The sequence below is a fragment of the Xenopus tropicalis genome, chromosome 7, assembly GCF_000004195.4.
Source record: "Xenopus tropicalis strain Nigerian chromosome 7, UCB_Xtro_10.0, whole genome shotgun sequence".
NCBI lineage: Eukaryota > Metazoa > Chordata > Amphibia > Anura > Pipidae > Xenopus > Xenopus tropicalis.
Window position 1 is genome coordinate 6883266 of NC_030683.2, and position 16259 is coordinate 6899524.

The window sequence follows — 16259 nt, forward strand, 5'->3', positions numbered from 1 at the left end:
ATACTTTATTTACCAGTAGGGCCTTCCAACGGACACGAGGGCACCCACTCCGTTTAGAAGAAGGGAGGTTCCATTTAAATATTCGGAAAGGATTTTTTACAGTGAGAGCTGTGAGGTTGTGGGATTCCCTCCCCGAATCAGTCGTACTGGCTGATACATTATATAACTTTATATAGGGGCTGGATGGATTCTTAGCAAGTGAGGGAATACAGGGGTAGGGGGGATAGCTCTCAGTACAAGTGAGGGAATACAGGGGTAGGGGGGATAGCTCTCAGTACAAGTGAGGGAATACAGGGGTAGGGGAGATAGCCCTCAGTACAAGTGAGGGAATACAGGGGTAGGGGAGATAGCTCTCAGTACAAGTGAGGGAATACAGGGGTAGGGGGGATAGCTCTCAGTACAAGTGAGGGAATACAGGGGTAGGGGGGATAGCTCTCAGTACAAGTGAGGGAATACAGGGGTAGGGGGGATAGCTCTCAGTACAAGTGAGGGAATACAGGGGTAGGGGGGATAGCTCTCAGTACAAGTGAGGGAATACAGGGGTAGGGGGGATAGCTCTCAGTACAAGTGAGGGAATACAGGGGTAGGGGGATAGCTCTCAGTACAAGTGAGGGAATACAGGGGTAGGGGGGATAGCTCTCAGTACAAGTGAGGGAATACAGGGGTAGGGAGATAGCTCTCAGTACAAGTGAGGGAATACAGGGGTAGGGGAGATAGCTCTCAGTACAAGTGAGGAAATACAGGGGTAGGGGGGATAGCTCTCAGTACAAGTGAGGGAATACAGGGGTATGGGAGATAGCTCTCAGTACAAGTGAGGGAATACAGGGGTAGGGGGGATAGCTCTCAGTACAAGTGAGGGAATACAGGGGTAGGGGGGATAGCTCTCAGTACAAGTGAGGGAATATAGGGGTAGGGGGAGATAGCTCTCAGTACAAGTGAGGGAATACAGGGGTATGGGAGATAGCTCTCAGTACAAGTGAGGGAATACAGGGGTAGGGAATATAGCTCTCAGTACAAGTGAGGGAATACAGGGGTAGGGGGGATAGCTCTCAGTACAAGTGAGGGAATACAGGGGTAGGGGGGATAGCTCTCAGTACAAGTGAGGGAATATAGGGGTAGGGGAGATAGCTCTCAGTACAAGTGAGGGAATACAGGGGTATGGGGAGATAGCTCTCAGTACAAGTGAGGGAATACAGGGGTAGGGAATATAGCTCTCAGTACAAGTGAGGGAATACAGGGGTAGGGGAGATAGCTCTCAGTACAAGTGAGGGAATACAGGGGTAGGGGGGATAGCTCTCAGTACAAGTGAGAGAATACAGGGGTAGGGGAGATAGCTCTCAGTACAAGTGAGGGAATACAGGGGTAGGGGGAGATAGCTCTCAGTACAAGTGAGGGAATACAGGGGTAGGGGAGATAGCTCTCAGTACAAGTGAGGGAATACAGGGGTAGGGGAGATACTCTCAGTACAAGTGAGGAATACAGGGTAGGGGGATAGCTCTCAGTACAAGTGAGGAATACAGGGGTATGGGAGATAGCTCTCAGTACAAGTGAGGGAATACAGGGGTATGGGAGATAGCTCTCAGTACAAGTGAGGGAATACAGGGGTATGGAGATAGCTCTCAGTACAAGTGAGGGAATACAGGGGTAGGGGGATAGCTCTCAGTACAAGTGAGGGAATACAGGGGTAGGGGGGATAGCTCTCAGTACAAGTGAGGGAATACAGGGGTAGGGGGGATAGCTCTCAGTACAAGTGAGGGAATACAGGGGTAGGGGATAGCTCTCAGTACAAGTGAGGGAATACAGGGGTAGGGGAGATAGCTCTCAGTACAAGTGAGGGAATACAGGGGTAGGGAGATAGCTCTCAGTACAAGTGAGGGAATACAGGGGTAGGGAGATAGCTCTCAGTACAAGTGAGGGAATACAGGGGTAGGGGGGATAGCTCTCAGTACAAGTGAGGGAATACAGGGTAGGGGGATAGCTCTCAGTACAAGTGAGGGAATACAGGGGTAGGGGAGATAGCTCTCAGTACAAGTGAGGGAATACAGGTGAGGGAATACAGGGGAGGGATAGCTCTCAGTACAAGTGAGGGAATACAGGGGTAGGGAGATAGCTCTCAGTACAAGTGAGGGAATACAGGGGTAGGGGATAGCTCTCAGTACAAGTGAGGGAATACAGGGGTAGGGGGGATAGCTCTCAGTACAAGTGAGGGAATACAGGGGTAGGGGAGATAGCTCTCAGTACAAGTGAGGGAATACAGGGGTAGGGGGGATAGCTCTCAGTACAAGTGAGGGAATACAGGGGTAGGGGGGATAGCTCTCAGTACAAGTGAGGGAATACAGGGGTAGGGGGGATAGCTCTCAGTACAAGTGAGGGAATACAGGGGTAGGGGAGATAGCTCTCAGTACAAGTGAGGGAATACAGGGGTAGGGGGATAGCTCTCAGTACAAGTGAGGGAATACAGGGGTAGGGGGGATAGCTCTCAGTACAAGTGAGGGAATACAGGGGTAGGGGAGATAGCTCTCAGTACAAGTGAGGGAATACAGGGGTAGGGGGATAGCTCTCAGTACAAGTGAGGGAATACAGGGGTAGGGGAGATAGCTCTCAGTACAAGTGAGGGAATACAGGGGTAGGGGAGATAGCTCTCAGTACAAGTGAGGGAATACAGGGGTAGGGGGATAGCTCTCAGTACAAGTGAGGGAATACAGGGGTAGGGGGGATAGCTCTCAGTACAAGTGAGGGAATACAGGGGTAGGGGAGATAGCTCTCAGTACAAGTGAGGGAATACAGGGGTAGGGGGAGATAGCTCTCAGTACAAGTGAGGGAATACAGGGGTAGGGGAGATAGCTCTCAGTACAAGTGAGGGAATACAGGGGTAGGGGAGATAGCTCTCAGTACAAGTGGGAAAGGGGGGAGATGCCAGTACAAGGGAAGGTAGGGGGATAGCTCTCAGTACAAGTGAGGGAATACAGGGGTAGGGGGGATAGCTCTCAGTACAAGTGAGGGAATACAGGGGTAGGGGAGATAGCTCTCAGTACAAGTGAGGGAATACAGGGGTAGGGGAGATAGCTCTCAGTACAAGGGAGGGAATACAGGGGTAGGGGGATAGCTCTCAGTACAAGTGAGGGAATACAGGGGTAGGGGGGATAGCTCTCAGTACAAGTGAGGGAATACAGGGGTAGGGGAGATAGCTCTCAGTACAAGTTGCCCCAGGGACTGGTCCGATTGCCATCTTGGAGTCAGGAAGGAATTTTTTCCCCTCTGCGGCAAATTAGAGAGGCTTCAGATGGGGTTTTGCCTTCCTCTTGATCAACTAGCAGTTAGGCAGGTTATATATAGGCATTATGGTTGAATGTGATGGACATATGTCTTTTTTCAACCCAGCTTACTATGTTACTATGTTACTAAGTAGTCCATCAGAAAATTTATAACAGAATTTAGCCCCCCAAAAAACAGCCATTGACTATGGGAGTCCATAACGGCAGGTACATTCTATACAGGTCCTGCTTGTGTCCTTTAGTAATGAAACATGATAATACTTTTATTTCTTCAGCCCATTATTGGCAGTTTTGCTGGAGAAGATGGAGGTGTGGGCGGCAGTGGAGAAACCACTCGGTTTGGCTGATATTGTCGTGTGAAGGCATCTGCTGCACCTTATTCTCTGCAGGACTTTGATTTAGCACCTTCTTCTAGTAAGTCACACACCTACTCACTATTATTTGCCTCTGTAACTGGCACTTTGGTCTTTCCCAGTGTCACCTGCTGTACCTCCCGCCCTCTTAGTGCTACTTCCATTACCTTCCACCCCCGCATCATATCCTTGTTACCCTTATATGTCATTTTAAAAGAAAACTCTACCAAAATTCTACCAGAATGAATACGTAACCGACAGACAGTTTTTATCGTATTAAGTGACCTATTAAAGAATCTCCCCAAACTGGAATATACTGTATATATCAGTAAATATTGCCCTTTTACATACTTTCCCTTGAGCCGCCATTTAGTGATGGGCTGTGTGCTCCCTCAGAGATCAGCTGACAGGAAGTGATGCAGCTGCAAATATGAAAATATAATATTTGTTGGATGCCCAAACATGGGTGGAGCCACAAACAGCCAATCTGATTTTACCTTTTGACTTTCAGTGGAGGAAATTCAACCTGCTGCCATTCTCACATTATTAACACCAGGGTCCCCAAACTCTGCACAGTTGGTCACTAGGGGACTGCAGTTGCAGGTTTGGAAAAGTGGGTGGAGCCACCAACAGCCAATCACATTTCACCTGTTGACTTTTAATGGTGAAATGTAAAATGATGTCAGTCCCACAAACAGTTTGCAGAGATGGTCGCTGGGGGACAGCAGTCCAAAAATAGGAAAAGTGGGTTGGGCCACTAACAGCCAATCAGATTTCATCCATTTCATTGGTTTAAATTTAAAATGCTGCCATTCTCACACTATTTATGCCAGGGTGCCCAAACTTTGCACAGATTTTCACTGGGTGACTTCGACTCAAGGTTAGAAAACTTGACTTTTATTGATTATTAAGTTGAAACTGCTGCCGTTCATTAACTAATAATCTTAGGGTCCCTAAACAAGATGAGAGCACAAATATGAGGGGGTAGAGGGGCTTATTCCACCCCCTTGATAATAATCTCCCCAAAGAATGTTCCCATCATTGCCACTTGGGTTGACGGGGAGCTGTATAGCTGTTGGATTCCACAGATAAAGGGAGGTGGGACCTGTAGTTACTTCTAATACTGTCATTGGGTATTTCCAGTTCAAGTTCCCCTTCCAAATGCTTTTTGGCATCTAAAGTCAGAAACATTTTCCTCCAGCGGATAGTCACTGCTGTCTGGTAAGGTTCATGTGCTTCTCTGGAACTATTTGCATTTGCTGTTTGTTATCTAAAGTTGCCTCCTATTTAGGACTTCTTCATAGTAACATAGTAACAAAGACACATGTCCATCAAGTTCAACCTTAAAGGAACACTGTCATGGGAAATATGTTTTTTTTTAATCAGTTAATAGAGCTTCTCTGGCAGAATCCTGCATTGTAATCTGTTTTTCCCATGGGGCTAGCCATATTCTTCATTTCCCAGGGTGCCACAGCCATGTGACCTGTGCTCTGATAAACTTCACTCACACTTTACTGCTACTCTGCAAGTTGGAGTGCCTATATATAACCTGCCTAACTGCCAGTTGATCCAATGGTGTCCTGGCTGTAGGTCAGGTAGCAGTAATTGCCCATTAACCCTTGCTGTCCTTGAAAGCCTACCTGAATGTTATGGGGGTTTCATTGATATCACTGAAAAGGCTACTAATGTTCCCAAGGCAGTGATTGCTGCAGCCCCAAGTCCTGTCCTGCAGCCGGTTCAGACAGGGGCCCTCGACACTGAATTCCCTTATAAATGTTGTGTTTCCAAGAGTCTCTGCCCTGCTGTATCTGTGGACACTCAGATTTTGGGAAAATATGGGCACCCTTGTATTAAAATCATTAAAGCCTTTCCCAATTCTTGTTCTCCCCCTGATTTCCCTGCTGATCAGTCTGCCCAGTTTATGGCTAATGACTGCCAAAGGGTGCGATAATCTGCTGGTGTCCACAAGAGGAAAGCTGCTGTTATAATACAGTTCCTGGTTACCAGGTAGGAGACAGGGTTTGGCTTTCTACTAAGAATGTCCAACCTCAGGTGCCCTCTGCTAAGATAGGACCTAGGTTTATTGGTCCATTAAAAGCTCTTAAATTGTAAACCCCACCAAGATTCTGATTCTTGGATATTCATGTCGGCGTGGCTTGTTTCACCCGTTGTTAATCTGCCCACAAGTGCTCAGTGTTAGCCATCAAGCTGCCTATATACCCCGTGCTATGCCACCATCACAGACCATTACAGGTCAAGCTTGCTCGTTCCTTGGTGCTCTGATTCCTGCTTCCCTGATCCTGTCCCCATGGGACTTCTTTGTTCTGACATGGCTTGTTCCTGACCTTGAGTTGCCTCATGATTCTGCTGCTGTTTTCTGGTACTGATCCGGCCTGCCTGCCTACTTTTAGTTCTGTCCTTACTGGCCACTTCCCTGCAGTAAATGATTGGCTCCCTTGCCTACCCCTGTGGGAGTGCCTGGATTCTCATGAGGTAAGACCTGGTGACATCCAACTAGTTGAGGGCCAGGCCTTTAGGGCTGTGACAGACGGGGAGATTAGTCGCCGGGCAACAAATCTTCCTCGTCGCGGGCGACTAATTTCCCCGGAATGCCTTCCCACCGGCTAGTATGTAAATCGCCGGTGGGATGGCATATGCAGTGCCGCGATTAATCTCCTCATCTGTCACAGCCCTTAATCAGAAGAGCACGCTTAGACAGGAGTCCAGTCACTGGGGTTTGGGTTCACCATATGCAACACCCAGCCCGTGAGTAGGGGACAGATAGAGGGTAAGTTCAGGGGCACCAGGAAGATTTGCCCAGTTATCACATCCATTATAGACATTTTGCTTCATGTTATACTTCAGACACTCTCCTAGTATCCAAGGTGCATAATCCAGGACATTCTTATATTCTGAATATTCTCTGCACTGGAGACACTTTTTATCAAATTGTAATTTTGTAGTTCTACATAAATGCCCACTCTCAAGAAAATAAAAGAGACAGATATGAAATATATTTCATTTTATTATGTGCAAATACACGGTAACATCTCTTTGATGTATTTGTTCAGCTTTTTGACCTGTAATAGGTGCCTGCTGGGATCTCATTTTGCGTTGCCTTTGTCTCCATCTGGGGAGAAACAGAGCCTGGGTGAGTGAGACAGATACTGCCCATACAGCTATAGGTTACTGGGCTGACTCCCAGGGGCCGGGCTGGGCCGGAGAACAACATATAGAATGGTTTAAACATTGATAGATTGAAAGATCCCTGGAGCTGGGCCAAAATGTTTTTGAAATTAGGATTTCAAGAAGTCAAAATTGTAATAATGCATTTCAAAACTATAACTTTGTAGATTAAAATCATCTTTTAATTTCACAATCAGGACTTAAAAAAGTCTGAATTTTGACATAATTTTCACATAGCCGAATGCGATATTTAGCGCGCAAAAGTTATAGTGAATCATGCGATCGTATTCTTTTCAGCACGAGAAATACCGCATGCGAAAATGAAAATACTATGATGAATCGCGCGCAAATGATAGATAGATAGATAGATAGATAGATGATAGATAGATAGATAGATAGATAGATAGATAGATGATTGATGATAGATGATAGATAGATAGATAGATAGATAGATAGATGATTGATGATAGATGATAGATAGATAGATAGATAGATAGATAGATAGATAGATAGATGATAGATAGATAGATAGATAGATAGATGATAGATAGATAGATAGATAGATGATAGATAGATAGATAGATAGATAGATGATAGATAGATAGATAGATAGATAGATAGATAGATAGATGATTGATAGATAGATAGATAGATAGATAGATAGATAGATAGATAGATGATAGATAGATAGATAGATAGATAGATAGATAGATAGATAGATAGATAGATAGATAGATGATAGATAGATAGATAGATAGATAGATAGATGATTGATGATAGATGATAGATAGATAGATAGATAGATAGATAGATAGATAGATAGATAGATGATTGATAGATAGATAGATAGATAGATAGATGATAGATAGATAGATAGATAGATAGATAGATAGATGATAGATAGATAGATAGATAGATGATTGATGATAGATGATAGATAGATAGATAGATAGATAGATAGATAGATAGATGATAGATAGATAGATAGATAGATATGGAAGCACATAGCAATGTATACAATATATCTCAACATGGTACTTTATATTACAGGCCGGCCATACCCAAACAATAGAAATACATTATTCCAGTCTGTTCTATCTATATATGGAGAGCCATTCATTTCAAGAGAATGTATATGAACTCCACAAAACACATGAACTGACATTGGCAGGGGGTTCTTACCAGCGCTGCAGGGGGAGTTGTACTCGGCAACTGTCTCTTCTCCTGGAAGTGGAGCAAGAACAGCACATAGATATAATGTGAAGATATTATTATACACAGCGCTGTACAGTTTTACAATACAGTTAAGGTTTATAGAAGGGAGTCACAGTGTAATGAGACAATATAAATATACAGAGATTATGCACCGTGGGGTGAGAGACATAGGAGGGAGGAGATTCCTGCCCCATAGAGCTTACAGTCTAACAGTCAGTAGGATAAGAAACCCAACATAGAGAATGATGTGATGTGTAATTAAAATAAGTTGCAATTTAATTTTTTCTCAAAGTGAGTTATTTAAACCCAACCCACATTGCACAGAAGGGTAGGGCGGGGGTTGGTTTGACAGATCTCAGCCCATTGTTCACCTTCATGGCAATAGGGGTTTTCCAAGTCCAAAAAGGGTTTCAGTCCCTGAGGAGCCCCTTACCTGTCTCATAATAATCATAGACCTTCACCGTGGCCGGCTTTAGGTTCTTCACCTCAATGTCTTGTTCCACCATGAAGGAGAGATGGAGCGGCTCATGTCCCAGCTGGGGGAGAGTGAGGGAGACACCAACATCTCACATTGCAAATGGACTTAATAACCATAACAGCATATTTTATTCTTGAGTCTACATGATTGAAAGGTGTAAAGGAAGAGTGAAGTAGAAAGTAATGTTGGCCCATTAGATGCTACCCAACTTGTGTTTGTCCCTTTGCTCCCTTAAAGGAGGGCACTACACCCTGTTGCTGCTAAACTAGAGTTCCTAGCGCCCCTAGTGGCTGAATCTTCCACCTATGTGCCCTGCTCATGTGCTGACCCTTACATGGTGGGTCACGAATTGACTTTATTCACAGCCAAGCACAAATCTATTTCATCCCAAGAACCAGTCACAATGACATTGGAATGATGAGAAAGACCAGTTCCCCGTGTGGCACCTATATTCAGCTCATTGACCCCTATACAGTAGGTACTAGATATTATCCCCATTAAATACTATGGGCCTGATTCACTAAAGTGCGATAAAAATTATCGCACACTTTTTTTGCGGTAAAAAAGACGCGATCATTTGCGCGCGATTCATCATAGTATTTTCATTTTCGCATGCGGTATTTCTCGTGCTGAAAAGAATACGATCGCATGATTCACTATAACTTTTGCGCGCTAAATATCGCATTCGGCTATGTGAAAATTAACACCTACTACAGGCAGACGATAATTATACAAAAGTACAGTAAATGAGTTTTTTGCAATAAAATATGGACTTACAGTGTTATTTATTCAAGTCTGTGTTTCCCCCAGAGTGACGCAGCCGCCAGTTTGCAGCGAAATGCTCATTTTTAATACAGTAATTTTCCGCAAGTATTGGCGTGTATGGCTAACATGGCGTGCGTTCATTTGCGCGACTATTTATATTTGGCTACAAGTGCTGAAATGTTTCGCCAGGCATGGATTCGCAGCGAATTTTTCGACGTGCGTTGAATTTTTTCGCGGCGGATTTTTTCATGCGTTGCGCAAAACAATCCGCCAATGGCAAAACGCATGAAAAAATTTGCCACGTAAAAATTCACCGCACGTCCAAAAATTTATACAAGCGTCGAAAAATAATAGTCACGGGCAACAATTTTTTTGCCCGCACAACAGTTTTGCCGTTTCGTGGATCTTTCGAAAGATTTGCTAATTTTTCACTAAAGATAACCAGAACACATTTGCTCATCACTAGTGGCTACTATTTATAAGCATCTACTATTTATATGATACCATTTATATGCTACTATTTATATGCTACCATTTATATGTGGCTACTATTTATATGCTACCATTTATATGCTACTATTTATATGCTACTATTTATATGCTACCATTTATATGTGGCTAATATTTTTATGCTACCATTTATATGCTACCATTTATATGCTACTATTTATATGCTACTATTTATATGCTACCATTTATATGTGGCTAATATTTTTATGCTACCATTTATATGCTACCATTTATATGCTACCATTTATATGCAACCATTTATATGCTACTATTTATATGCTACCATTTATATGTGGCTACTATTTATATGCTACCATTTATATGCAACCATTTATATTCTACTATTTATATGCTACTATTTATATGTGGCTAATATTTATATGCTACCATTTAAATGCTACTATTTATATGCTACCATTTATATGCTACCATTTATATGATACTATTTATATGCTACCATTTATATGCTACCATTTATATGTGGCTACTTTTTATATGCTATTATTTATATGCAACCATTTATATGCTACTATTTATATGCTACTATTTATATGTGGCTAATATTTTTATGCTACCATTTATATGCTACCATTTATATGCAACCATTTATATGCTACTATTTATATGCTACTATTTATATGTGGCTAATATTTATATGCTACCATTTATATGCTACCATTTATATGTGGCTACTATTTATATGCTACCATTTATATGCTACTATTTATATTCTACTATTTATATGCTACCATTTATATGTGGCTACTATTTATATGCTACCATTTATATGCAACCATTTATATGCTACTATTTATATGCTACTATTTATATGTGGCTAATATTTATATGCTACCATTTAAATGCTACTATTTATATGCTACCATTTATATGCTACCATTTATATGATACTATTTATATGCTACCATTTATATGCTACCATTTATATGTGGCTACTTTTTATATGCTACCATTTATATGCAACCATTTATATGCTACTATTTATATGCTACTATTTATATGTGGCTAATATTTTTATGCTACCATTTATATGCTACCATTTATATGCTACCATTTATATGCAACCATTTATATGCTACTATTTATATGCTACTATTTATATGTGGCTAATATTTATATGCTACCATTTATATGCTACCATTTATATGTGGCTACTATTTATATGCTACCATTTATATGTGGCTAATATTTATATACACCATTTATATGTGGCGACAATTTTTATACACTATTTCTATGCTACCATTCATATGTGGCGACTATTCGCGTGCGTAATTTAGCGCATGTACCGGCAAATACCGCATTGAAATAGTCTTCGCGAGTTAAATAACGCATGCAATATCGCGCGTAAAAAAGCGCAAGTATGCTTATAGTGAATCGTGCGAAAAATCGCCAAAATAAAGACGCGGTAAAATTTATAGCGCACACTAAAAATAGCGCACATTTTATCGCACTTTAGGGAATCAGGCCCTATGTGTTATGTGATGCCTATTAACATTAGCTGGGGGTATGGACATATGAACATATACACATATATCTATAATACTATGAACCTAAAGTTAAAGACCAGAGGCCCTAAAGTCACTCACCTCATCTAAGTATAATGTCACCATGTCTGTCTGCATCTCACTCCGCTTTATGGTTCTGCTCTTCTCCAGCTGTGAAAGGAACCCAAGTCTGAGAGCAAAGTCCAACAAAACAAACACTTTGACTACACAGACGTCTGACCCTATTGGTGCAATTCAACCCCCTGAGTAAATGGCTCTCAGGCCTCATAATCATTTGTACCCTAATGCATCTAATAGCATAAACCCATTTAATTGGGCTTCAGAGAACTGGGACTCACTTCTCTGACTGAGCTCTTCACTGGGATAAATCCAGAGAGCATCTTACACTCGATCACCGCCATGTTGGATTTCTCCCGAGATCCTGTATATCTGCATGAATACAAAGAACAAAGAACAACTTTATTAGGTAAATATTAGGGATAATACAGTGGGTTCAACTGAACATCAGTCATTTCTGTACAGAAGAATATACACTTTAATGTCATATTAAGGTTGTTACAGTAAAGACATTAAATGGTAATAATTGGCCGTATTCAGGTGAAGGTCCAAGAACCTCTTCTCTATCTAAACAGTAGACAGGACATGGGTATGGGTAGGCAATAAATAGGAACAGCTGGACACAGAGCACTGATTTACACCATATATTAGTGCATCACATGGCGTATGTAGCATTAGAAATATAGTAATGGCCAACTGTGGGACAGCCCAGTGTAAGTGTAACAATAAAAAGAGAATACTCACTGGGCAGTCACGCTCAACTTCAGCACTTTTAGTGGATCTTGAGGACATTTGTCTGGTTCAGTCTTCACTCGTACTGAGAAGGTGGCGTCACTTCTAGGTGGGGGAATGTTGTATCTCAGGACAGTCTGTGGGACAAGAACTGAATCAGACTGGGAATCTATCAGATTGAGGAATAGTAAGAGAGTGAGTGTCCCCTCACCTGTACATACACACAGCCGTTCCCAGTGGCTGACAGAGAGTACTCCTCAGGGATATCTGGCAGTGAGGCTTTCTGTAGCAGGAGCCGGTTAGTCTGATCCACATGGAACTGTTGATGGAACCCAGTCTTGGAAGTGACTGTGACTGTGACATCTCCCTTGTCAGAGAATGTGGCCTCGGCATACTCAGCAAGAGCCTGTAGCGCTACAACCGTGTCCTTATGGAAGTGTAGATAGATAAAGGTGTAAACAAAAACACAAGTTGCCTGATTTGAAAGAGCTGATGATGAAAGTCACAAACACACAGACACAAAGAAGAAGAATATTATTTTAAGAATGAAGATTTTTGAGATAAATCGGTGCCTGAGTGAGAATCTCAGTCTGGTATTGGGAACATTAGGAAACATTTATAAGATGTGAATAAGTGTTATAAAATGTATTAAAATTGCAGGTATCAGTTAGTACATTCATTTGATGTTTTCCACAGTTACCTGAGTAGAAGAGAACCCCCCATAAGGATTTTGCTGCTTGCTCAGCCAGTTGACTATCTCAGAAGCTTTGCCCAGGTCCTTGTTGGGGCCAGAGAGAAGGGCCAGCAGCACATAGGAGGTTAACTCCACCTCGGCTGAGGGAGCCCGGTACCAGTATGGGAGGGCAGAGGCCTCAGAGGCAGGTTTCCTCTCCCAGTGTAACTGCCCTTCTGTGGATAGAGAAGGGAACCATCTTGCCAGAATGTAAAGCTTGAGATATGGCACAGTAGCTTACACGCACACAATGGGCAAACACCAAAATATTTACAAGATATTAAGTGCCAACTAGGCCTCCGAGTGCAGAATATATATATATGCCTGCATTACAACTATTGCTGTCTTTGCTTGTTCCACCTTAATCTTTGTACCAGTCCATAACCATCTAACAACCCCCCACAGCAGTACACAGTGTGAATTATCTGCAAGTTGGGCCCAGTCTGGCCAATCATTTTTTTCTACTTTTAATGCTGCTCCTCATCCTCCTCTTCTGCCTCATGTTCCTTGTTTCAGTGTGGGGGCTGGTAGCCAGCCAAGAAATGATATTCATCCACTGCCTTCTAGTCCATTTCTATTCTTTGCAGTTTCTGAATCGGTTTATCATTTGGGACAGTTTAAAAAACAATGAACCAAGATAAACTATATGAGCTCCTCAGTCTTGGTCTCCTACTACTACAAGTTGCAATCTGATAGGTTCTAAGTGACCAACCATTTTTGTTTAAATGGTGTCTGGACATGGTGAGATAAAATGTGAGAACTCACTGGCTGCCTCTCTATGCCCCAGGGAAGCCACATAAATTACATTTTCAAAAAGTACCGCTGTAGTCCTTACTGTGATGCCATCTTGTTTTTGGGCTTCTCTTGACATTAAATACATGTATTAAATACATTGGAAGCGCATGTCTGGCGAGTGTAAAAATGTATTGCCACCTCTAGAAGTAGAAGAATTCAGAGTCTGGAGCAAGTGATCTGTTTTACCCCACCAGCACTGAACATCTAATGTACTTAATACAGCTCAGTGTATAAAGAGTGGATTAAAATGTGACCGCCCATTGGTGCACTCTAAAAATACCTATGTTGTTCTGAAATATACAGAGGTAAGATATGCTACATACCATTCCTTACAGCCTTCTCCTCCAGTTTAGCCAGCAGCATCTCCCTGAGTTCAGTATCGTTACTCAGAGTGAAAGTGTAGGCCAGCAGAGCCTGGGTGTACACACTGCTCACATCTTTGGCAGCCTTCCTCAGGCAGGATAAAGCATCTGCAACTACTGGGTCCTACAGAAAGAGACAGGGTTAACAGGATGTTTGTTCATTGCCTGTACAGAGAGAAATGATATAATTATGCCAATATATAGAGCAGAGAGACACCATAGCCATGGAGCACCTTGTAGGAAATAGGTAATAACTTAGGAATAACTCATTTCCTGCATCTGGACCACTTACCTGTACAGGTACCCCGACTTCCAGCAAAGCCATTGTTACATAAGCAGAGAGAGAGGTTTCATCATCTATTCCTCCCTGTAACACACACACATGTTGTTGGTACCATTGATACCGGCACAGAAGCCAACACTATAACACTTGGTACTGGCAGGTGTATCATGGCTGAAGTACCTTCATAGCATTATTGAAGAGTCTCCCCACACTCCGGAAGCAGCCGTTCTTGTTGCGAATTTTCTTCAACAAAGAGAAGGAATGGCTTAGGTGGCTTTCATCTATGAAGATGTAGGGACGAGCCTTGTTGAAGGACTTCACTACAAATGCAGTCAGCCTGTGCGGGGAGAAGGGCACCAGGGAACACACAAAGGAGTCAGAATTCAGAACATGCACAATAGAACTGATTATACCGACATATTCATATGATTACATAATAATATTTTATGGTGAAATTAGGGGCATGGAAAAGCTGCCTAGGGTAGATTCCAACACTTAAGTTTATGGATAGAGTTATATCTGCAGACATGTAATATATTTTTTACTAAAAAAAACCCCAGTAGAAAATGAATGGACAGATATAGTGTGATGTGTAAGGAGTATGAACCAGGCAATATCTTCCCCCCATGAGGTTTATGCCCTTCACAATACAGAAGTTGCTCCCTACGTACTCACCATGTGTTTCCTTCTTTGTCACTCTGCCCAAATGCGCTGTATGAGCCGTCATTGCGTTTGTATGTCAGCTGTCTCTGGTACCCTGAGCAGGAACAGGTTTTATAGCCCAATATAAATAGTTATACATTAGCTCTAATGATACTAGTAACAGGAGACAGCAGAAATGTTCCCTTTTGCTCAATACAGTGATCTTAGCCCCTTAGATCTTTCTTTATAAATAAAACATAACAAACTAAGAAAATGTAACCAGGACCTAATCAAGAAAGAGAGAAAAGGCAAACAGGGCCAGAGCTCAGGGAATAGGGGGAACTGAATGAAACTAAATCCCTCACCGCTTTCAAGGAACCGTTTGGCTTTGCTCTGGATCTCAGGAGTCAGTTGGTGAGTCTTTGTCAGATACTGAAGAATGAAGATATTGGGGGCAAAGAGAACCATGTTCTGCTCCCCACATCCATACGGCATGGCCAGGAGCCGGTCCAGGTTCTGCATGGCTGTTCCCATCAGGTCTCCTGTAGGATATAGATGAGAATCCAGCAGGTGCTTGACAAGATCAACACTTGGGTTAGTCAAGTTCTAGACTTTTTAAAACAAAATTCCAAAAAGAAGTCCTCACCCAATGGGACATTTAAGCTTCTCTGGTAGATATAGGACAGAATAATGGCCAGATAGCCAGCCAATAGGTTTGGCCCCATACAAAGGCCAATTGGTTTCCTAGTTTGGAGTGTTCAAATTGGCAGTGTATGCCCAGTTTATCCTTTGCTAATCTCCACCAATACCACCTCAGCCACACGTTGACCTTCAGAAGCAATTTTTTTTTATTTTTCTTAAAAATGTGCAAATTAAGGTTGAGATTGGGTTTGGGATTTAGCCAGATCTTATGTGGAGGATTCAGTATTTGGCTAAATCTAAAAATGCTACATTTGCTGCACCCCTACATGAAATTAGGGCCTGCTACAGCTCACCTGAGCTTTTTATTCACTTGTGTAGAATTATTATAGGAATATTTATAAAAAGCAAACTCTGTTATTACCCTTTGATAAATATACCCCTAATAATCCCATGAAATGAGAAGAGAACTGAAGAACTCTCTTTGCACTCTAGGAAATATAATCTTTTCTGTAACCCCTTGGAAACATAAAGTGCCTCTTTGAGACTACTAGTACTAGGGAGGTTTTTGGTTCAAGCCCCCACTTTGTCCAACAAATTGATAAAGATGGGCTTCTGGGGGTATCAAGTAGTGCATTCTAGCCACTGCTCTGTACCCCACTAAGGGAGGCGCCCCACAGTTTGAGGACATCAGCTTTGAAACTGTTA

General features: G+C 42.3%; 1 protein-coding gene across 1 annotated transcript in view; it reads right to left on the bottom strand.

The window, feature by feature from the left end:
• Positions 1-6716: 6716 nt before the first annotated feature.
• LOC619594 (alpha-2-macroglobulin) overlaps positions 6717-16259 on the bottom strand; it is a 35102-nt gene continuing 25559 nt past the window's right edge. The window contains exons 24-36 of the mRNA XM_031905385.1: positions 15278-15454; positions 14946-15027; positions 14451-14607; positions 14280-14354; positions 13949-14111; positions 12798-13006; positions 12309-12524; positions 12110-12234; positions 11647-11737; positions 11390-11458; positions 8463-8565; positions 7997-8038; positions 6717-6758 (exon numbers count right to left, since the gene is read on the bottom strand). Of these exons, the coding sequence (XP_031761245.1) occupies positions 6733-6758; positions 7997-8038; positions 8463-8565; positions 11390-11458; positions 11647-11737; positions 12110-12234; positions 12309-12524; positions 12798-13006; positions 13949-14111; positions 14280-14354; positions 14451-14607; positions 14946-15027; positions 15278-15454 (1535 nt within the window). The 3' untranslated portion in view covers positions 6717-6732. The remainder of the gene's footprint in view (positions 6759-7996; positions 8039-8462; positions 8566-11389; positions 11459-11646; positions 11738-12109; positions 12235-12308; positions 12525-12797; positions 13007-13948; positions 14112-14279; positions 14355-14450; positions 14608-14945; positions 15028-15277; positions 15455-16259) is intronic.